This window comes from Lissotriton vulgaris, chromosome 2_1 (assembly GCF_964263255.1).
Source record: "Lissotriton vulgaris chromosome 2_1, aLisVul1.2, whole genome shotgun sequence".
Taxonomy (NCBI): Eukaryota; Metazoa; Chordata; class Amphibia; order Caudata; family Salamandridae; genus Lissotriton; species Lissotriton vulgaris.
The window spans coordinates 2,005,044,076-2,005,067,359 of record NC_141687.1 but is presented as its reverse complement, the minus strand read 5'-3'; the positions used below and the strand labels follow the sequence as shown (position 1 = coordinate 2,005,067,359).

Sequence of the window (23,284 nt, the reverse complement as noted above, 5' to 3'; positions counted from 1 at the left end):
ACCGACAGCAGGGATTGCAGAGGGAGCAAGATGGGCAGAGACAGCACTATTCTGGCTACAAGGGGTGAGAGACCCATGTCATAATTTGGACCACAATATGATGGAAATTAATACAGTATTACAAACAATGATTACACAGAAAGAAGCTGCATCAAGCAGACAGCGGTGAGCGATAACAATGTATCCACTATTACTGCTGCCTCTACTGTGTGTCTGACTAAAGGAGATAACACCACATACTCAGTGCAGGCTAACAATAAAGTCAGGGAGATAGCATCAGAAGATGAAGAGAAGAAAGAGAAACAGGGTGAGGCAATGGAAGGTCAAGGGTAAACCATCTGCTTGTCAAGCTGAAGTTAGACAAGAGGGGTCTGCAGAGATGTTTGTGTGCGCTGCATTTTTCAGGGAATATTACAACCGGATGATAACTCTGGTGGTTAATGCACTTGAGTGAAAGATCAGTGAATTGTTTATTCACAGTTTTGACTTGTGATGTGGTAGCATAACGTGTAAATGATGCAGCTGCAAAGCACAAAGCTTGACATACAGATCACAGGTTAGGATTTTATTTTGATAGCTCCGTGGGTTATTGCTTTAGCAACAGAGATCCTTTAGCTACTTTGAATTCATAAGTAACAATCCATTTATCCAGCACAGCGAGCTATGAATTGACACCAAAGTACTGCATGCAAATTGGAAGGCATAAGTTTGGAACCTTACTGTTTTTCCCTTCAATCGTTCATTATTCTAAGGTTGCTAAAACAGGGTTTATTTGGGTAGCAATGCCATGTTATTAGTATCAAACCCTAATCGTTGTGTTACATTTATGGGTCAGGTTTACTAGCAATGTTCTGGTGTGAATCACAAAAGTGATGCAAATCTGCTGAAAGGTGTTGTTTTGGGGCTTACTATCCAGTGCAAATCCTATATTGCGTTAGAGACTTGCCCTAAAGTAACACATAGTAGCACTGCACACTACTTATGTTAAAGAGCCATTCTATGGGTGGTACATTGTCAGTCCAATGCACTCACCCATGGATTTTAACGGTAATCGCCATTTATTAACTTTGGTAGAAATGGACTGGCATAAAAAATGTACACCTCCTAAAAGCATGCATGAAGTTGAAGAAAATATATTTTTTTTCTCAAAATCTTTCCAACTTTCCCTGTGTGGTGCACCATATAACACACATGCAAAGTGGTAAAATGTTAAACATTGTCAACGCATAGAACTTACTGTTGGAAGGTTAACCTTCCTTTATAAAACCTAAGCTTGAAGTCACAGAAACAGCCTTACATTATGGTGCAGGGCTTTGTTCACTGGTGCAGGGCAGCCTAAGGTACAGCAGCACTAGAGGAGAGAGCAACATCACATGTTGCTTTTGTGCTTTCTTCTTTTCATGCAACACAGCGAAGCAACTTTAGTTCCTGCGCATGGTAAAAGCCAATTATTCGGACCGTTTGTTTTCCCAGGTGAACTAATATCACATAATGTCTACCAGTATGGATGACACATGACTCGTACACCTTGGATTCTCATTGTCATAAGTAACATTTCCTATACATTAATTTACACTCTTTTATGACTCATTGTCGCTGTATAATATGTTTGGTAAGTGCTCTAACAGTCTACATTGGGATCAGTAGAGCTATCAAATAAATAAATGTGAGAAGGGGGCTAAAAAGAGATTGGGGTACCATTGGTGGTTTGTTGTGAGGGAATCTGTGAAGAAGAAGGTCACTACGGGTGCCAACAAAGGTTGGTGCACCTGGCACTACCAATGCTAAGGCAGGCTCCTAACAAAATAACATTTACACAACACAGCATGAGGAGTAATCTCAGCCATCACAACCAAAATGTGAATTGCTGGATTTTTGACCTGGGTTTTCCAGCGGGTTTATCCCCAGACTTTTTGCTTTTTAGCCTCCTGTTTTGAAACCTGTTTTATAGGTTTTATGACTCCGGGGACTTTACTACTGCTGATCAGTGTAAAAGTGCCTATGCTTTGCCTGTAAATTGTGTTTATGGATTGGTGATTCCATGATTGGCATATTTGATTTACTGGTAAGTCCCTATTACAGTGCACTGTCTGAACCAGGGCCTGTAAATCAAATCCTGCGAGTGGGCCTGCAGCACTGATTGTGCCGCCTACATGAGCAGCCTCTAAATGTAACTCAGACCTGCAACTGCAGTGTCTGTGCACAGTTTGGTACGACCATGTCGACCTGGCAAGTGCATCCACTTGCCAGGCCCTAACCTTCCCTTTTCTTACATGTAAGACACCCCTAAACTAGGCCCAAGGTAGCCCCATTGGCAGGATGCAGTGTATGTGAAAGGTAGGACATGTACTGAGGTGTGTGACATGTCCTGATAGGGCAATACAGTGTATTTCGTTTTTCACTATTGAAAGGCTATCTGTCCCATATGATGGAATGGGAGATTATTTATAACATCTTATAAATATAACTTCCCAGTGGGACAAGATAGGAAGGTAAAGTATGCCTGAACCCATAATATAAGAATGCATCTTTTAGTAAAGATGATTTTTATAATGTGGGTTTGAAAATACCAGTTTTAGAAAGTGGGTATTTTCATGCTTGGCCATCCTATGTGCCTCTGTTGGTTTGTGGATTGACTGTTTGGCTTTGGAGTGACAGGGGCTGGGGATGTGCAGTCTCTTAGACAGCAACGGGGGTTTATGTGTGTTCTGCCTTTCCTGAATGTGACAGGGCTGGACTGAGTAGATCTGGGCTGCATTTAGAGTAGGGGGGACGAGATTTCCTTGCACCTGAATAGGCCTGGTCTGCCTTACACAATGCTGCTTCCACCACCTGCTGGGAAGCTGGGCCAGAGAGAACAGAACTGGTTTTGATTTGAGCACAGAGCCTCCTTGCCACCAGAGAACAAAGACAACTTCTGTATAAATATTGGGGAGCAGACCCCAGAACTTTAGATTACTTCTGGAATTCAGGAGGAACCTTTGCCAAGGAGAACAGCTGGAAAAGCTGAGAGAATTAGTGCCCCTATGTTCTGTGCTGTCTGGGGTTGGCATGCTGTGGCTGTTTTTGCCATGGTAAGTACAAGGACTTTGCTGTGTGCTGTGTCCCCTGCTTGAGGAAGATCTCCAAGGGCTTGAAGACGAGCTTGCCTCCTGTTTTGAAGTCTAAGGGATACAAAGATTTCCTCCCCAGCTCCCTTGAACTTCCTTTCTGGAAGTTCTGACCATCCAAGAGGTGCCTGCTGCTGTTCTGGGCCTCTGGAGATTGTTCCCACTGTTGGGAGCTGGAAAAGTAATGCAATGACAAGACGCGTGATGCATTCGCACTTGTTTCCGACACATCGCTGAGGAAACCGACGCATCGCCTGCCCGCGGCTGGAGAAATCGTCGAGTGCACTGATCCACTGAGTGAGAGATCACCGCACCAATTCCCCCGCAGGCCATGCTAGGCGGCTGCACAAACAAAAGGATCATGGGACCGCGGCTGAAGAAACCAACCCAGCACAGTTGCAGCATCGAGAACCGCTGTGTACCCGATTCTCATGAATCGCACCGGGGCACCAAGTCTACAAGGACACCGGGTCTGCAGTAAGAAACCAACACATCACCTCCCCCCACAGTAAGAAACTGACACATCATCTCCCCGCACAGTAAGGAGCCAGCGAATCACCTCCCTTGCGTGGCAGTAAGGAATCAACGCATCACCTCCGCTGGAATAAGGAATCGACAGATCACCTTCTCTGTGCATATGGAATCGACTCATTACCTTCCCTGCAGCTGTTCTTGCTTCTGATTTGATGCATTCAAGGTACTTTCTGTTAAAAGTGTTGCATCTAAAGTTTGCTATGGACAGAACATGTTTTTACCTTCTAAGAAGTTTATTTTGGTAACAGTATTGTGCATTTTTTTGTCATTTTGGTCTTGTTTGGTTTAGATAAAGATTATTTATTTTTTCTAATCTGGTATGGTGTCCATTTGTAGTGTTTTCACTGTATTACTGTATGTGTGCACAAATGCTTTTCAAGCAGCCACTAAGTTAAACCTGTCTGCTGGTGCCAAGCTGCCAAGGGGGTGAGCAGGAGTTATTTTAGAAGTGTATCCTCCTTTCCCTGACTAGGAAGAAGGGTCCCTACTTGGACATCAGTGCAAACCATTACCAACTAGAGACCCCCATTTCTAACACTGGATTTTACGCAAGTTTACACCTACATAAAATAAATCAGTTCAAATAATTAAAACTGAGCCACAACCAAAACATTGATTTACTGTCAAGAAGAAAGCTCTGGGCACAACGTTGTAACACATGATTATTGATGATAAGCCAGCCATCTTCTCTCTGATTGGAGAGGGCACTCCTGCAACCATTCCCACTTCAAGGAAACTGAGATAGAGAGAGAGAGAGGAAAGTGACAGAGTGAGATAAAACACTGGCTCGACCTTAATGTGGTTCCTATCAATCGTCTAGTAATTCCTTCTATGGCTTATATTGGACTCAGGTTTCTCATGTTTGTAAATGCAAAGAACTAGGAAGGAGTAAGTTATAAAGGAATAAAGTATACATGATAACATTCAGGTACCATGAGGATGATAGTATGACTTCTTTGAACCTCTTTGTACACTTACATGATACACTCTGGTACGAGCAGTTGCCGATTCAGTTAGGTCTGTGTACCCTCCCTAGACCTAGGAGTCGTAACAGCTAACACACATGCGGAATGCCAAACTGCAGCAAAGTTCAAAAAGTAGGAAGCAATTCCTCCAGTCACAAAGTACTTAAGAGAAGAGATGGGAACTGGGAGAAAGTAAAGGGAAACACAGCAAACATGCAAGTGAAGACAGAAAGTGAATGAACTAACAGCTGTCGAAAGCCCTAAAATCAACAAAGTTGCAAGGCAACTTCTTCTGGTCTGTTGACTCTACTTAAGCTAACCTGGAAGTGTCCATCTGGGTGCTCCTTGTCTTCTATTCTTCTTCCACTGGTTCCTGATCTGGACGTCCTTCCTCCTGCACTGCCGCTCCAGTCTTCATAGGCCTGGCCACCACTTTCTCGGTTCTGGCAGTGCTCGTCCATCCTGCTCGTCGAAACATCGTCAACCTCTACCTGATTAACTAAACTGTAAATATATATGAAACAGTTTCACAATCTGGAAACATTTGATATGAAACCAATAATGTATTTTTTATTCGGTGATGAGGATTTTCTCTTGTGTCACACCTGGATTATTAAACATGTTTTTATGCAACATTTCTTAGCATCAGCATGTATTACTTAGGGCATATGTATGAAAATAGAGTTTTGCCATTCTCAACTTGCGATTTTTAGTCAATCGCAATTTGAGAATCGCAAAATGCAATGTATGTGGGATTTGCTAATAATTGTGCGAATTCCACATATACCTTATTTGCGAATCGTAAATTGAGATTCGCAAATAAGGAATACCTTCCCTTTCTTTCCTATGGGCTAAGAGGCCCACAGGAATGAATGGGAAGGCATTCTCAATTTGAGATTAGCAAATAGAGAATCGCAAATTGAGACTGCAATTTCAAGGGTGCCAAGGTGTCAAAAGGACACCCTGTTGAACCCCTGAAATGCGCATGTGTGCACATGTGACCCACATACATGCCCTAAGGTTATGTATGTGCGCCACATGGCACCTTAAAAAATGCATAATAGTGTATTTTTAAGTGAAATCGCAAATTACCACCAGCTTGAAGTTGGTGGTAATTTGCAATTCCTTACGGCCAAATCGCACTTTCTTATGCGCTTCTTCTATTGCATTTAAGGAATCGCAATTTGCGATTCCTTGAATGCACTCGCAAAATAGAGAATCGCAAAATTAGTGATTCCTTATTTTGCGAGGGGGTTTGCGTGTGCTACATTGCACACTGCCAATTTGCGATCGCACACGCTGAAATTCTGAGAATTTCAGCGTTTGCAATCGCAAATTGGCTTCATACATATTGCCCTTACTCACTAGTCACTGAACTGTTTACTCTGCATATGCTGAAGTTCTTTTCTTTGTATTTCAGTGCCTGGTAATTTGTTTTCTTAACGTTCTATGCCTGCTCATCTGTACCCTATTAAAAATGCATTATCACATTAATACATGTTTTACATTGGCTGTCGCTACAAGAAATATGCCTTAAGAAAGTAAAAGATTCATTGTTTTCTGTGCCGTCAGCTTATTAGGGTATATTATATTTAACACATAATAGGTGGAATGCTGCTTGGCGATCAATTGATCTATAGTGGGGACCTGACAATCTATGTTTGGGCTTTTACTTCACAATATAGTGTTTTAAATGTAGTGCATAGCCTAAATATCCCCTTCTAAAAGAATTTGAAGGTAAGTAAATATAGGACCTGCAAACTAGTGGCGGCAGACTGGCTGCTGCCTGGGCAGCACTCTGCTCCAATAGTACCGTATCCTGCTGCAAGATGCACAACTTAGTAACTTCACAGACCTCTGCTTTAGTGCTACTGCAGGCTTAGAACAAAGATGGAATCAATTGAGCACCTCTGCTTCGCTCTACACATAATGTATTTTTTATTTATGGGAAGGCTGTGCGGATTTGAAAGACACGGTTTAAACTACTGCAAAGTGAGGGCTAACCAAGCCACCAATTGACTCATTTATGAGACACTTCTAAATCTCTACATACAGCAATTCACTTTACCAAATGTCATTACTTAACGAGCTTGGACTGCGCTTTCTGTATTCAGTTTCGAAAACGTCTGAAGGTTTTGGCAGCTGAGATCAAAGAAAGATAAAAGATTCAAAAATGGCTCTCTTCCCACAGGGACACATAAACCTAGTTGGGAATGTTCAACATGATACATATTTAAAAAAGAAAACGGAAACTTGTGGCGGGGCAGCGCGTTACTGCATTTCACTTTCATATGACGGCACATGCTGAATAATTATGCTCCTTCGTTATAGGGAAAGAAATAACACCGTGTTTTGAGATCTTTCTCCTTTCAATTGAAACGCAAGATGTGCTTTGACAGAATGAGGCCAGCTCATAAAATCAAAAGGATAGCAAAATAAATAAAATTCCTGAAACCTGAGCATGTGCACTATAGCATTGCGCCCCTTCTGACTGTGGTGTTGATGTTGGCAGGCAGTCGGCTGTGATCGACAGCTCGGGAGCAATGCCAAGGAAGACAACTGTGGAGTCTGTGCAGGGGATGGCTCGACGTGCCGGCTGGTGAGGGGACAGACCAAGTCACATCTTTCTCCAGAAAAAAGTAGGTGTTTTATAAATTCTCTCTAACACTTTGAGCAATTATGTTTTGGATTTTAAACCAATGACGTGCCATCAGAATACACTTGAGTTCTGTTGTGAGTACAGCCACGTTCATGGGGGCCCTGTTGAAGAGCTCATTCTGTGTTGAAATGCAGCACGTAGCAGTATATCACTCAAATATCATTATGCAATGCGAAAATAAATACAAAAGGAGGAAATTAGGGAAGTACATAAGAATAGTGTTACAATTATACTGTCAAACATCAACCAAGGGCCCCATTCCAATGTAGGGCGGATACTTTCCGTCCGACACCGTCTTGGTTTCAGGAACGGTTCCGCCTGACCGATTACGATGCGACCGAACACTGTTCGGTCGGAATTGCATTGATCCCTATGGGAGCCCGTGTTCTACCCGACAACACGTGTTTGCGGAAAACCCTGCACCCTGTTGCGGGCACCCCACAGTGCCTGCCACACAGGCTTTTACAGGGGGGTCCCTTAGGTACCCCCTCGGTGGCCAACCATAGGCCTCAGGAAGAAGAGGGCCCGGCTAGGGGCCCCCAAACTCACTTTCTGACAGCTGTTTCGTGTTGGACAGGCTGACTCAGAGAGGCTGTTGGAAACTTGCATCATAATTGCTCAGTCCAAAGGCTGTCCCTAGAGCTGTACAATGCAGTTCCCACCAACATGAATTCTCTGAGAGCCACTCAGAACCGATTTGGAAAGACTGTGCAGTTTACAATCCGACTGTGAACATCATAATTGGTCGGGCGGATTGTGAACCAACCGAGTTGGTCGGAAGGGTTCTGACATGTTCTCGGGAATCCGATTGTCGGTAGGAGGCTTCTCGCCCAACATCGTAATGAGACCCCAAGTGTAAGAAGACAGAGTCTCAAATAAACTTGCGCTGTTTATTATGAGACAACATTACCCAATTTCTCCACAGCTCCCTCACCAACTGTCAGAACTTTCAACTAGGTTTATTCAACATTCTATGGAAAGGAACAAAGAAAAGGGACAGAGGGGTGGAGTGTACCATCTTAAGAGGATTACGAAAAAAGATATACAACTGTAAAATATGTATTGACAAGTGAGCGAAGGATCTAGAATGTTGCTGCCTCATTTATAACAGATAGATTATAAAAGGTTAGATGCAGTAAACCTTTTGTGCACCTCTGTGTTATAAATGTGGGCAACAATTTGCGATCCAAAAATGGAAGTCCTCAGAGTATCAGAATGTGCAGCTTTTTATGATTGACAATTCTCTTATGCCTGTCGAAACGTACACCTACTTGCTGGAGTTTGCGAAGGATTAAGTCTGCGATATTGTTGAAAAAGATTGCAACACATTTGTACATTTTTGCATGCACCCAATAGCTGTTCATACACAAAAGACTGGAGTTGTGTTTCCTTCTCTGCAATAGAAGCATTCACAAAACTACTCTGATAAAAATCAACAGTAAATGTGGCTTCAGGTTGGGGAAGGAACCTCTCCAAATGTAAGTGGGTCAAATGCAAGGAATTTGACCACAAGGAAAAGTGTTTCTCTGTTTTGGAAAAACAAAAACAGGTTTTTACCGAAAAAGTCTAAATCACACCATAAACCATTTCCAAAAATGTCTAGCATTAGAAAGGTTAGGTTTCAGGAAGGTATTATTTTTGGAACTGTAGACGTATCATAGATTTTTGAGTGTAACCCACTGTACTTCTGTGGTTAAACATTAAAATGTAGGATAGATTTAGATCGAAGTCTATTCGCTTAGATTTGCCCCTTTCAGTGCGGTTTCAAGTCAATAGAAATAAATGTTGGTGAATTTAACTTTGGAATTTTCATTTTACTACTTTCATACTGATGAAAAGGTAAGTCACACCTATAGGTGTACTACAAATTCATGCAGCAGAACCACTAACCAATGTAGAACCCTCATTAGGAGTATCAGGACTTGAGAGGTCAATCAATCAGATAATTTGTAAAGCGCACTACTTACCCATGAGGGTTTCAAGGCGCTGAGGGGGAAGTTGGAGGGGGGGTGCTGCTGCTACTGGTCGAAGAGCCAGGTCTTGAGTCGTCTCCTGAAGGTCAGCAGGTCTTCGATTTGTCGTAGGTTGAGGGGGAGGGTGTTCCAGGTCTTGACGGAACGGTGGGAGAAAGACCTGCCTACGGACGTGGTTCTATGGATGCTCGGGACCTTGGCCAGGGCATGGTCAGCAGAGCGGAGTTTCCTGTTGGGTACATAGAAGGAGAGTCGACAGTTGAGATAGGCTGGGCCGGTATTGTGGAGTGCCTTGTGTGCGTGGACCAGGAGCTTGAAGGAGATTCTTCTGTCGATGGGGAGCCAGTGCAGGTTCCTCAGGTGGGGAATGATGTGGTTGAGGCGCGGGACGTCGAGGATCAGGCGTGCAGAGGTGTTCTGGATCCTTTGCTGTCTGTTGATGAGCTTGGACGAGGCTCCGGCATAGAGGGCGTTTCCGTAGTCGAGTCTGCTGCTGACTAGGGCTTGGGTGACTGTTTCCCTCGTGTTAGGTGGGATCCATCTGTAGATCTTGCGGAGCATACGGAGGGTGTTGAAGCAGGTGGAGGAGACTGCGTTGACTTGCTTGGTCATGGTGAGTTTCGAGTCGAGGATGACTCCCAGGTTGCGTGCGTGGTTGGTAGGAGCCGGGGGTGTCCCCAGTGATGCGGGCCACCAGGAGTCGTCCCATGATGAGGGGTTGGGCCAGAGGATGAGGATCTCCGTCTTGTCTGAGTTCAGCTTAAGTTGGCTTTCCTTCATCCAGTCGGCGACGGCCTTCATTCCCTGGTGGAGGTTGGATTTGGCGGTGAGAGGGTCCTTGGTGAGGGAGAGGATCAGCTGTGTGTCGTCGGGGTAGGAGATTATGTTTAGGTCCTGCTGTCGGGCGATGCATGCTATTGGGGCCATGTAGACGTTGAACAGCGTCTGGCTGAGGGAGGATCCCTGTGGGACGCCGCAGATGATCTCGGAGGCTTCGGACCGAAACGGGGGGAGGCGGACTCTCTGAGTTCCGCCGGTGAGGAAGGAGGTGGTCCAGTCCATGGCCTTGTCTCAGATCCCTGCGTCAAGGAGGCGCATGCATAGTGTGCGGTGACAGATGGTGTCAAAGGCGGCGGAGAGATCTAGGAGGATGAGGGCCGTCGTCTCGCCGTTGCCTAGCAGGATCCTAATGTCGTCTGTGGCGGCGATGAGGGCGGTCTCGGTGCTGTGGTAGCTACGAAATCCTGATTGGGAGGGGTCCAGGATGCTGTTGTCTTCGAGGTGACGGGTGAGCTGGATGTTAACTACCTTCTCAATGACCTTTGCTGGGAACGGAAGCAGGGAGATGGGCCGGAAGTTCCCTGAGGTCGCTCGGATCCGCTTGGGTTTCTTCAGTAGGGCGTTGATCTCTGCGTGCTTCCAGCTCTCAGGGAAGGTAGCGGTCTCGAAGGGGAGGTTGATGATGTTGTGCAGGTGGGGTGTGATGGAACTGCCAGCTTTGTTGAAGATGTGGTGTGGTAGAGGGTCATACGGGGATCCGGAGTGGATTGTGCCCATGGTCTTGATTGTGTCCTTGATACTCACGTTGGCCCAGGTTGTCAGAGAGTCGTGGTTGGTGGGGTGCGGTGGGTCTGGCATGTCGATGCCTGTAGGGGTCGCCCAGGGGTTGAAACTGTCATGGATGTCGGTGATCTTTCGGTGAAAGAAGGTGGCGAGGGAGTCGTACAGGGCTTGCGATGGCGGGATGTCGTTGGCGCTGGAGCTGGGGTTGGAGAGTTCCTTCCCGATGTTTGAGAGCTCCTTGCTGTTGTGTGCGTTGTTGTCAAGGTGGTCTGTGAAGGAGGTCCCATTGGCGGTCCTGATGAGGTGGTGGTGGTTGCGGATGGCGTCTTTGCGGGCAGCGCGGCTATCCGGGATCTTGTCGCTGTGCCATATGTTCTCCAATTTCCGGCAGGTGCCCTTTGAAGCTAGGAGTTCCGGGGTGAACCAGCTGGCTCTTTTGCTGGCGTCTCTGTTGGTGGGCTTTTTCAGCGGGGCTAAGGTGTTGGCGCAGTCGTCCATCTAGCATCTGATGGTGAGTGCACCATCGTCAGGGTTGGTGGGGTTGGTCGGTGGGTTGAGTGCGAGGCTTGTCTGTAGTTGTTCTTCAGTAAATTTGCCCCAGCAGGGGCGAGGGATCTGTAGGGTGCGGTGGTGTGTGAGGGGTTTTCGGAAGGAGAAGGTGATGTAGTGGTGGTCTGCCTAGGTGAGTTTGGAGGCGTGGCTGAAGGCGACGTGGGGGCTTGAGGAGAAGATGGCATCAAGCGCGTGACCGGCGGTGTGGGTCGTAGTCATGATGAGCTGTTTTAGTCCGAGGTTGGGGAGGTTGTCGATCAGGGTTGAGGAGTTGTTGTCGTTGTTGTTCTCCAGATGATAGTTCAGGTCTCCGAGGAGATGTAGTCGGTGAAGGTCAGCGCGTGCGAGCCGATGAGGTCAGCGATGGAGTCGCCGAATTGTGGGGGTCTGTAGACGTGGGTGCCTCTTAGGGTGGTTTTGGGGTCCATGTGGATCTGGAAGTGCATGAGTTCGGCGGTGCTGAGAGTGTCGTCGGTGTTTGTTGAGACCCTGATTGTGTTCTTGTGGACGATGGCGATTCCTCCTCCGTCTCCATTAGTGTGGTCTCCGTGGGTGATCTTGTACCCGTCGGCGATGGCTATGGCAATGTCTGGGGTGGAGGCTTCATTCATCCAGGTCTCGGTCTGGAAGGTGACGTCCGGGGATGTGGTGTCGTGTAGGTCCCAGAGCTCTACGGCGTGTTTGCGTGCGGAGCGGGTGTTGATCAGGATGCATCTGAGCTGGTTGGGTTCCGTCTTTGCGGGTGTCTCGGCGCCTTTGAGACAGGAGAAGCTGTAGTTCCGGCAGGTGAAGGGGCCGTGGGTGCGCTTCGGAGAGGCTTTGCAGCAGTTGTGGGTTCTTCCTGGGTTGAGAGCGACGAGGGTGTTTGCGTTGTAGCGGTGGCAGTCTTTCTGGCTGGTGCGGGTGGCAGGTGTTCTGGCGCTGGGCACGGTCCAGGCGCGGACGGGCGCAGACAGGCTTGCCTTAGGCGCGCCTTTGGTGCACCAGCGGCACGCAGAAGGCGCGTGGCCGCCCAGAGGCCGCCATATATGGGGAGGTGGGGAGGGAGGAGCAGCTGGGAGCGGCGGCAGTAGTCGTCAGCAGGGGTGGAGGCGGAGCTGCAGCGGGGGGGGGGAGCAACCTACCAAGCAAGGTCAAGGGTCGCTCTCCTCACCGCGCAGCGACCGCCATATATCAATCAATCAAGAAATTTGTATAGCGCGCTACTCACCCGGAGGGTCTCAAGGCGCTTGGGGGAGAGGGGTCCTCTACTGCTCGAACAGCCAGGTCTTGAGTTTCTTCCTGAAGGAGAGGTGGTCTTGGGTAAGACGGAGGTGGATGGGGAGGAAGTTCCAAGTCTTGGCTGCCAGGTAGGAGAAGGATCTTCCTCCCATGGTGGCTCTTCGAATGCGTGTAACGGCGGCGAGGGCGTGGCTGGTCGATCGTAGCTGGCGTGTGGGAGTGTAGAAGGTCAGGCGGCAGTTGAGGTACTTGGGGCCCAGGTCGTGGACCGCATTGTGTGCGTGGGTGAGGAGTCAGAACGTGATTCTCTTGCTGACTGGGAGCCAGCGCAGAGGGGTACAGTATCAAAAAAGGGGGCACGGAAGTGAGTAAAAGGGGTACAGAATCAAAAAGGGGGCACAGAAGTAAAGCTGCGAGTGGAGGGCAGGGGGGTACAGAAGAGGAACGAGCAGACAGAGTTACAAGCACAACATAGTGGATACGAACCTAAGGCCACCACTGGCCACCAGGGATGAGGTGGTAGCCTGCGGGTGGTGGAGGGCCTCGACTTCAGCGGCGGTAGTAGTCATTAGCATGGGTGCAGGCGGAGCTGCAGCCGGGGGGAGCGACCTTCCAGGCAAGGTCAAGGGTCGCTCTCCATACCGTGCAGCGGCCGCCATATATGGGGAGGGAGGAGCAGCTGGGAGGTGGGAGGCGTGTGTCAGGGGCAGCGAATGGGCACGGAGGGGGCAGGGCCGCAGGGGAAGCAGCGGCGGGAACAGGAGCAGGGAAGCGGTGCAGTCGCGGGAAGGAGACAAGGCAGAGGGGTACAGAATCAAAAAAGGGGGCACAGAAGTAAGTAAAAGGGGTACAAAATCAAAAAGGGGGCACAGAAGTAAGTAATGGGGTACAGAATCAAAAAAGGGGGCACAGAAGAAAAGCAGCGGGCAGGGGGGTACAGAACAGGAGCGGGCAGACAGAGTTACAGGCACAAGAGAGCGGATACAAACCTAAGGCCGCCACTGGCCACCAGGGATGAGGCGCAGGTGGTAGCCTGCGGGTGGTGGAGGGCCTCGACTTCAGCGACGGGAGTAGTCGTCAGCAGGGGTGCAGGCGGAGCTGCAGCAGGGGGATGAGTGACCTACCAGGCAAGGTCATGGGTCTCAATGCGCTTTGGAGAGTAAATACAGCAAATAACTGTGGTTCACTTGGGATAGGATTCAATAGGAATATCACATGAGTGATATTAGAAAAAGAATAGAAAATCTACACAAGGAAGAATATTTTGAAGTTAAAAATCCATATAATCCCTATTGGACTTGGCCCTTTTTGCAAGGTCTTCCCTGGACTTTGTGCCTTCATCCTACTATTTTTTCTGACCTGGTGTTCGTGGTTTTAGGACTCTCTGCACTTTATCACTGCTGTCCAGTGTAAAGTGCATGTGCTCTCTATGGTAAAACATGGTAAGATTGGTCTACACCTGTTTGGCGTATTTAATTTAGCTATCAGTCCCTTGTAAAGTGGTATCTCAGATACCCAGGGCCAGTAAATTAAATACTACTGGTGGGCTTGTAGCACTGCTTGCCCCACCCACCAAAGTAGCCATTCAAACATATCTCAATCCTCCGCAATTGCATGGCCTGCGCGCAGTTTACTGCCGCGGTGACGTGGCACATAAAGAGGGTGTTTTATGCTGTGCAATGGTGTTTGCAGATTTATTATCACTATTTTAGAAATGTCACTATTAGAAGTTGGCATTTCTGTGTGCTATATGTCTTTGTGCCTGCCTGATGTGTATTTTATGTCTGGCTCTGGAGTGAAAGGGACTGGAGAGGTGCAGTGGCTCCACAGGGGCTGGGTGAGACAGCACTAAGCTGAATGGGCCTGATCTGCATTTGGAGTAGTGGAAGGAGTAGCCCCCGGCCCTGAATAGGTCTGTGCCTGCCTTGTACAATGCTAGCTCTGCCCACCTATGGTGTGTCTGGGGTCAGAGCTTACACTAACAAAAAGGTTGGTGTGCACTTGAAAAGAAGTGTCAGTGCCCCCTAGAACTGGTTTGGACCAGGTATAGAACCCTGTGCCAGGGGGAAGAACAAAGACAATCATGGTATAAATATTGGGGCTGTGACTTTATTTGGGAGTGTGCTTGGTGCTCAGGGCCGGACTGGCTACCTGGCATTTTGGTGTGCTGCCAAGATTGGGGCTGACTGTTGACGGGGTCCTGCGTGTGCTTGTTCAGGGTCTCTGTGGTGGTTGAAGGCGAATTCTAAGCAAGGAATTTACCCATAAGGAAGGTTTTGACATTCTTTTTAGGTCTCACTGAGTCAGTGCATACACTGCTCTGCAAGACATTTAGTAATTGGCTTTTCAAAGTGCTACCAAAGGTTTTTCCCGGACTCCAGCATGCCGGCACGCGCGCCTTAACGTGCACAGGCCATCTGGCTTTTGTAATGGCTCATTAAGCCTTACAATGCTCCTACACCCCCTCTGTCTCTCTGCTCTCACTCTCACCTCCCTTCTCCCCCTCCCTCTTAGTCAGCTTCATTTTCCTTCATGCTTTTGTGGTCAAAGTGTTACGTTTTCTTATTCATAAAGAAATAGAGTGAGCACATTTAGCATGTCAAACTGGTACTTACATACGCACATTTTTTTACATGTGAACTATGTTACTAAAAGAACACAAACCTTACACATTAAATCCAAGGCATTGGATCATTGCTAGAAGTCATAAATGATTAGAAGTCATTCAGTGCATGCTTCCACCAGGCATACACACCACCAGAAGTCAGTGCAGGCTTCCACCAGGCACACACACCACCAGCCGTCAGTGCACGATTCCACCAGGCACACACACCACCAGCCGTCAGTGCACACTTCCATCAGGTACACACATCACCAGCCGTCAGTGCACGCTTCCACCAGGCACACACACCACCATCCGTCAGTGCACACTTCCACCAGGCATACACACCACCAGCCTTCAGCGCATGCATCCACCAGGCATACACTAGCCATCAGTGCACGCTTCCACCAGGCACACACACCACCAGCAGTCAGTGCTTCCACCAGGCACACACACAACCAGCCATCAGTGCGCGCTTCTTCCACCAGGCACACACGCCACTAGCCGTCAGTGCAAGCTTCCACCAGGCACACACACCACCAGCCATCAGTGCGCTCTTCCACCAGGCACACACACCACCAGCCATCAGTGCACGCTTCCACCAGGCACATACACAACCAACCGTCAGTGCATGATTCCACCAGGCACACACACCACCAGCCGTCAGTGCAAGCTTCCACCAGGCACACACCACCAGCCATCAGTGCACACTTTCACCAGGCACACACACCACCAGCCGTCAGTGCACGCTTCCACAAGGCACACACAACACCAGCCATCAGTGCACACTTCCACCTGGCATACACATCACCAGCGGTCAGTACACGCTTCCACCAGCTGTCATTGCACACTTCCACCAGGAATACACACCACCAGCCCTCAGTGCACGTTTCTACCAGACACGCACACCACCAGCTGTCAGTACACACTTCCACCAGGCACATACACCACCAGCCATCAGTGCACGCTTCCACCTGGCACACACACCACCAGCCATCAGTGCATGCTTCCACCAGGCACACACACCAGTAGCCATCATTGCACGCTTCCAACAGGCACACACACCACCAGCCATCAGTGCACACTTCCACTAGACATAAACACCACCATCGTGTGTGCACACTTCCACCAGGCCCACACACCACCAGCCATCAGGGCACACCTTCACCAGGCATACACACCACCATCTTCAGTGCACGCTACCACCAGGCACACACACCACTAGCTGTCAGTGCACACTTTAACCAGGCACACACACCACCAGCCGTGATTGCAGGCTTCCACCGGGCACCCACACCACCATCCGTCAGTGCGCGCTTCCACCAGGCACACACACCTCCAGCCATAAGTGCATGCCTCCACCAGGCACACACACCACCGGCCATCAGTGCACGCTTCCAAAAGGCATACACACCACAGGCTGTCAGTGCACGGTACCACCAGGCATACACACTACCAGCCGTCAGTGCATGCTTCCACCAGGCATACAAACCACCAGCCATCAGTGCACGCTTCCACCAGGCACACACACCACCAGCCGTCAGTGCACGATTCCACCAGGCTCACACACCACCATCCATCAGTGCACAATTCCACCAGGCACACACACCCCCAGCCGTCAGTGCACGCTTCCACCAGGCAAACACCACCAGCCGTCAGTGCACGCTTTCACCTGGCACGCAACAGCTATTAGTGCATGCTTCCACCAGGCACACACACCACCAGCCGTCAGTGCACGCTTCCACCAGGCACACACACCACCAGCCGTCAGTGCACGATTCCACCAGAAACACACCACCAGCTGTCAGTGCACGCTTTCACTAGTCACACACCACCAGCCGTCAGTGCATGCTTCCACCAGGCACACACCACCAGCCGTCAGTGCAAGCTTTCACCAGGGACACATCCCCAACCGTCAGTGCACACTTTCACCAGGCACACACACCACCAGCCTTCAGTGCACGCTTCCACCAGGCACACACGCCACTCGCTGTCAGTGCACGCTTTCACCAGGCACACACACTACCAGCCGTGAAAGCAGGCATTCACCGGGCACACACACCACCATCTATCAGTGCGCGCTTCCACCAGGCACACATACTGCTAGCCGTAAGTGCATGCCTCCATCAGGCACACACACCACCAGCGGTCAGTGCACGCTTCCAAAAGGCATACACACCACAGGCTGTCAGTGCACGCTACCACCAGGCATACACACTACCATCCATCAGTGCATGCTTCCACCAGGCATACACACCACCAGCCATCAGTGCACGCTTCCACCAGGCACACACACCACCAGCCATCAGTGCACGCTTCCACCAGGCACACACACCACCAGCCGTCAGTGCACGATTCCACCAGGCACACACACCACCAACCGTCAGTTCACGCTTCCACCAGGCATACACACCACCATCCGTCAGTGCACAATTCCACCAGGCACACCCACCACTAGCTGTCAGTGCACGCTTCCACCAGGCAAACACCACCAGCCGTCAGTGCATGCTTCCACCAGGCACACACACCACCAGCCGTCAGTGCACATTTCCATTAGGCACACACAGCAACCACCGTCTGTGCACCCTTCCACCAGGCACACACCACCAGCCATCAGTGCACGCTTCCACCAGGCACATACACCACCAGCCATCAGTGCACCCTTCCACCAAGCACACACACCACCAGCCTTCAGTGCACGCTTCCACCAGGCACACACACCAACAGCCGTCAGTGCACGCTTCCACCAGGCATACAGACCACCGGCCATCAGTGCTCACTTCCACCGCAGTGCATGACCCCTGTGAGAGTGAGTTCTGCTGCCTGGGGCTCACTCACTCCACACTTGTAAATTGCGCCTGCAACAGGCATTTTCTCATTTGCAAAGTTCGGTGCACAGCTAGGCACCCGCAACACCCCCGGGAATGACTGCTTCCTACAACCAGAATGGAAACAACATTCAGAGCTTTGAAAACAAGTTCATTTGATGCAAAGAACTGTTAACAAAAACCATGTCCAACTATTGTAGATCTGGCTCCTTAAACCAAACAGCAACAAAAAATAAACAAGTATTGGCATAGGTCTTGCGTTTTTGGACCGTATAAGTATTTAATTATGCAGCAGAATATCCTTGGTGCAACAACACCAACTGTTGCAGGGCTAAACACTTATAAGGTCCCAAGTGCAAGACCTATTGGCCAATGCCAATGCTTGTTGAAGCGTGCCAGAGAAAGGATTCTTCTGATGTTGGGTGGGAGGGAGTTCCATATTCTTTGTGGGGTCCCAGAGAAAGCCCAATTGTACATTTTTTTCCTCGAAAATGTGCAGGTTGGAGCAAGAGGTCTCTGGAATACCGGGAGTTTCAGATTCCTCCTGATACCACAAGTTTCTGAGCAAGATATGCAGGGGAGTTTGAGTATAGGGCCGTGTGTGTGATACATACCAGTTTAAGCTGTATTCTTGCCTCAAGAGTATAAGGCCTTGTGTGTGATGCATACCAGTTTAAGCTGTATTCTTGCCTCAAGAGGAAGCCAGTTCAGCGCTTTTAGGTGTTGAGAAATGTGGTTGAATTTCCTTGTGCCGGTAAGTAGTCTGGCGGCCACGTTGAGGTACGTTTTAAAGGTGCCAGGGATATCTTGGGTAGACTCGAGAGGGTAGAACAGCCGTATTCCAATCTTGAGATGACCAGTGCTTGGACTGCCATTTTAAGGTCGGAAGCGTTGAGGAAGGGTTTCAGTTTCCTCAGGTAGCTCTGGTTGAATCTGGCTGATTTGGCCATCAAGTTGATGTGGTTCTGCATGTTCAGGTTGGAGTCAAGGGTTATTCCCAGAGATGTGGCCGAGTATACAATGGTCAGTGGGCAATTTAAAGCTGTGATAGCCTTAATGCATGCCTGAATCTCAGGACTAGCTTTTGTAGGGGATATTAGGAAAAATTCTGTTTTCTTTGATTAGTGGCGTGCCATTGGACAGTCGATTTCAGGGCCTCATTCAGGGAGAAAATCTCCTCCAGAGAGGAGGTTTGGATGTAGATCTTAGTGTCGTCAGCATACATATGGTAGGAAATATTAGCAGTGCGCAGTGCTTCAGTAAGCGGTTCTACGTAAAGGTTGAGGAGGGTGGGGAACAGGGTTGATCCTTGAGGGACTCCAACCCAGACCGGGGAGGGAGTAGACAGGTTGCAGTTAATTAGGATTCTCTGTGATCGGTTTTGGAGGAAGGATCTAAACCATTCAAAAACAGAGCCATCCAAACCCATCCTGAGTTTGAGGCGTTTGAGTAGTTTTTTTTTCATTGTTGACCGTGTCAAAGGCTGAGGATAGGTGTAGGAGGATGAGGAGACAGGATTTGCCTTTGTCAAGGGCTTGGAGGGCATCATCCACGATGTGGAGCATGGTGGTTTCGGTGCTGTGCCCAGGTCTGAATCCGGAATGAAGTCATTGAGTAGGTGGAAGTTATTGATGTGTTGACTTAGCTGCTGTTGCACACACTTCTCCAGCACTTTGGCTGTATCTCTTCACAAATACTTGAGAGGAGTGCTTTTTACTTTCTTCAATCCCTGTATATAAGGGATATGCATGCACTGTAAGAATGTCAAATGTGCTGGTATGTCCTAGTTCTACACAAATCACTTTTTAAATACCATTTTTTTTATAGCTTTGAGATATTTAAAAATGTGGATTCTGCAACCAATTAAGCAGAATAGATTTACAGCCATGTTTCTCCTTGTTTCCAATTTCTTTGTGGAAGAGCTTTTACAAAATATGTGTATAAGTTGAAGTTCACATTTTACGTTGGGATGCATCACTTTTTTGGCAAATCCGAAGGCAAAATCTCATTTGTTAAATCTCCTAATGAGCTGAAATGTACTCATAGAACTGCGAAACATATGTGTGTGGTGTTAAGATCTGATGTCACTTCCTGTGAGGTCATGGGCTGTGATGTCACTTCCTCTGAAGCAGCGCCATGATGTCTTGTTGTGATTTCATGCGCCATGAATACCACTTGCATCCTGCCTAACTTGGTTAGTCCCCCCGCTTCTTTTTTTATTTTAAGACTTGTGCCCTGTTTACGGGTTGTCCGCTTCTGAAATTACGAATGACTAGACCAAGCATAAATCATACATACTGCAAGGCCTACTATCAGAGAAAACAACCTTCCAACATGCACCCCGATTTCTCATGCACAGAAGGCACCTTATGGCACAAAGTGAACTGCAGGGGAAGACGGCCACTGAGGAGACAGACCAAATCCTCTCATCTACAGCTGAAGAGAAGCCCTCATTGTGTGATCTGCTTTAACAGGGTGGTACTGAGGCACGATGAAATACAGTGAACAGGGTATCTGGGGGTCCAAAAATGTTCTAAGCCTTCAAAGGGCGAGGATGTGAGCGTTGCTTAAAATTTGGAACTGAGAGACCCCGTTTGAGTTTTGGCGTCGGCTCATCATCTGATTCTGGAAAAATCACTTAAACTGCCCGAGCCCCAAACAAAAGGATGTGACCTTGTGTTATGTAACTGGTGCTCATGTGAAGCGCTCCAATACCTTTGTGCCGAATTTGCTTTACATAAAACTGCAAAAAAACAGGCCGAGCTATTTTTTTGTTTAAATCCCAAAATGCTTTTAGCAGAAAGGGAGAGCGTGTGTGTATGTGTGTGTGTGAGATTGATTGGTTGAAAAATACAGTAAGCCAGAATGTTCTACATTCCTTGCGATGTTTCATGGAACATTGTCAAAAGATGATGTCACTTCCTTGAAAGTTTCAGCAGTTTCATTGCTATCATTCTAATTGTCCTGCCTCATACATTTCTAGGCTCGCTTCTGAGATTGCCCTTTAAGGGCCGTGGCATGGGTGACCAGCCTGCCGTTTCTGCTCGTGCCAGGCCTCGCATTGCATCACATATTCGGCCGAAACCGCAGTGTAATTAAATGAAGCACGTTCTACCCCTGGAGTTCACACAGATCACTGCGAGGCCTTCTCTGGTATGTGATGCCAGATCAGCGCGCGAGATGCGTGCCATTGCTTCCATTCCACGCTATAGTATATTTCCTGTAATCTAACATTTAGCAGTAGAATGTAAACTACACTTTCTGGGAGCGAAGTATGTCTTCTCGTAATTCAAAGCAATGAGTTTCACAATGCACTGTAAACACATTTTAACGAAATGTGACCATACTTCGCAATGGGGGCCACTGTACTTAGTCTCTGGTGTACCTTTATAGTGACGATAGCCACATCTGCTCTGCGCTACGCTCTGACCATAACTCAAAATAAAGGATGCTCACATTTCCAGACTTGGAGCCTGATGTACCAAACATGTTTCCCCAAAATACAGGCTTTGCAACGGGAAAAAGTAGGTCAAAATGTAAAAAACAGCACATTGTGAGTTGGAAATGTCCTTCAACTTGCAAAGTTCACTTTATGACCTTTGCAAATTGCAAAGGAAACAAGACATGTACTGGGTGTCCTCCTCCCCGTTTCAATTTGCCATGCAATGCATCAATGCATTGCTTCTGCAACTGTGATCACAAACCATTGATCTGTTACTGACTCCCAAAAGAGGGTGGTAAGGTATTTGCAAAGTGGAAGCAGCGCCATAAAGGGCAGTTCCCACTTTGAGCATTGTGAGGCCAGCACTCCTGGCAGTAAACACTGGTCCAGGGGCCAGTTGCATCATCTCCAAATGCCATTCACTGAAATCCAATTTTCAATTTTAGGAGTCTGAACAAAGTACCAAGAGTGCTTTGCAAAACTCATTAACACACCATAACATAGCAACGCTGAGGGGCTGGATATGCGGTTTTACTCTATGCATAGTGCATAGAGCTATACATTCAATTCTCAGCCTTCAGCAGTCTGTGAAAAGGTTTCAGGGCATCTGTGACCTGATCGCATAAAAGTAACATTTCAATAGATGCAGCTAAGTGGTCCTGACCCAAAAATGCCAGACATGGGTTGATCAGAAATGGCAATCTAAATGCGCTGGATGAAACTCTAAATATGTCTCTTAATCTTCAAGGACAATGTGGTATCATTCTTGATGTTTATATCATGTGTACAATACAGTACATGCATAACACCAACCTGTGATCTCTTTATTACATGTAAGTTGTAACAACTATGGTCACCTGTAATAAAATGATTTAGCTGCTCAGGTGTAAGGGGTTATTACAGTTGATTTCTGGGGTCACAATGTGTGCTGTCTGAGCCACCAGCCAAAGTGAAAGGTCACAGAGCATCATTACATCTGCAGTTTAAACACGGAAAAGAGGAACTGCAGTAGAAACGAGACATTATGGCATGTTTATTTTTAATTCATAGGTAATTCCTGGAAAGACAGAATCTCTGTCTTTTAAACAGATCGCAATATTTTTTCACAGTAGGGATTCAGCTTTTATTGTTCATGTCTGCAATGAAAATGAAAGAGTAGATCACCAATAATTTAAATGGCTTGTGGGAAGGTTCATGGGATGACCATGTCTTTTATGAAATAAAATACCATCTGTCTTACGTTAAAACGGGGTGGTAGGGCCTCGATCAGTATCCTTTTAATGCAAATGTAAATGTAAATTGATACTTGTATAGCACACTACTCACCCGCAAGGGTCTCAAGGCGCTTGTACGAATACCGCTGTGGAACCCATCCTGGCTTTCCCTGTGAGGCGTCCACTCCTGGGCACCCAAAAGGTGGAGGCCAGGCATCCTTAGTGTTGTGGGGGCCGTTGTGGAGATTAAGCAAGCTATTGCCCAGAGTTGCAGAGTGGGACTCCATGATTGGAATAGGCACCGAGGCGAGAATTATCAGGTCCGTGGAATTTTTGAGCCCAAGACCCGCCGAGGCGGGGAATTGAACCCAGGTCCCGGGCTAGACCTCTGCATCAGGGTCTGCCGCTCTAACCATTGAGCCACACTTCTATGGCCTATATAATATTTATCTACTAAGATACAAGATGGCATCAAAAGTCCAAACTATAAATGAAGTGATAGATTCTGTCCGACAAAGGGTGGTCATAAAGCCATTCAGATGGTTCTGTCCGTATCCAGAAACCAGACATTTGACATACAGCGGAACCAGCTGGTGGGAAATTCCTCCCATTGTGAGGATT

At 47.9% G+C, this 23,284-nt stretch overlaps 1 protein-coding gene across 1 annotated transcript in view; it reads left to right on the top strand.

The window, feature by feature from the left end:
* ADAMTSL3 (ADAMTS like 3) overlaps nucleotides 1–23,284 on the top strand; it is a 2,358,716-nt gene that overhangs the window by 1,298,099 nt on the left and 1,037,333 nt on the right. Inside the window, exon 7 of the mRNA XM_086958228.1 lies at nucleotides 7,122–7,248. Coding sequence (XP_086814354.1) covers nucleotides 7,122–7,248 — 127 coding nt within the window. The remainder of the gene's footprint in view (nucleotides 1–7,121; nucleotides 7,249–23,284) is intronic.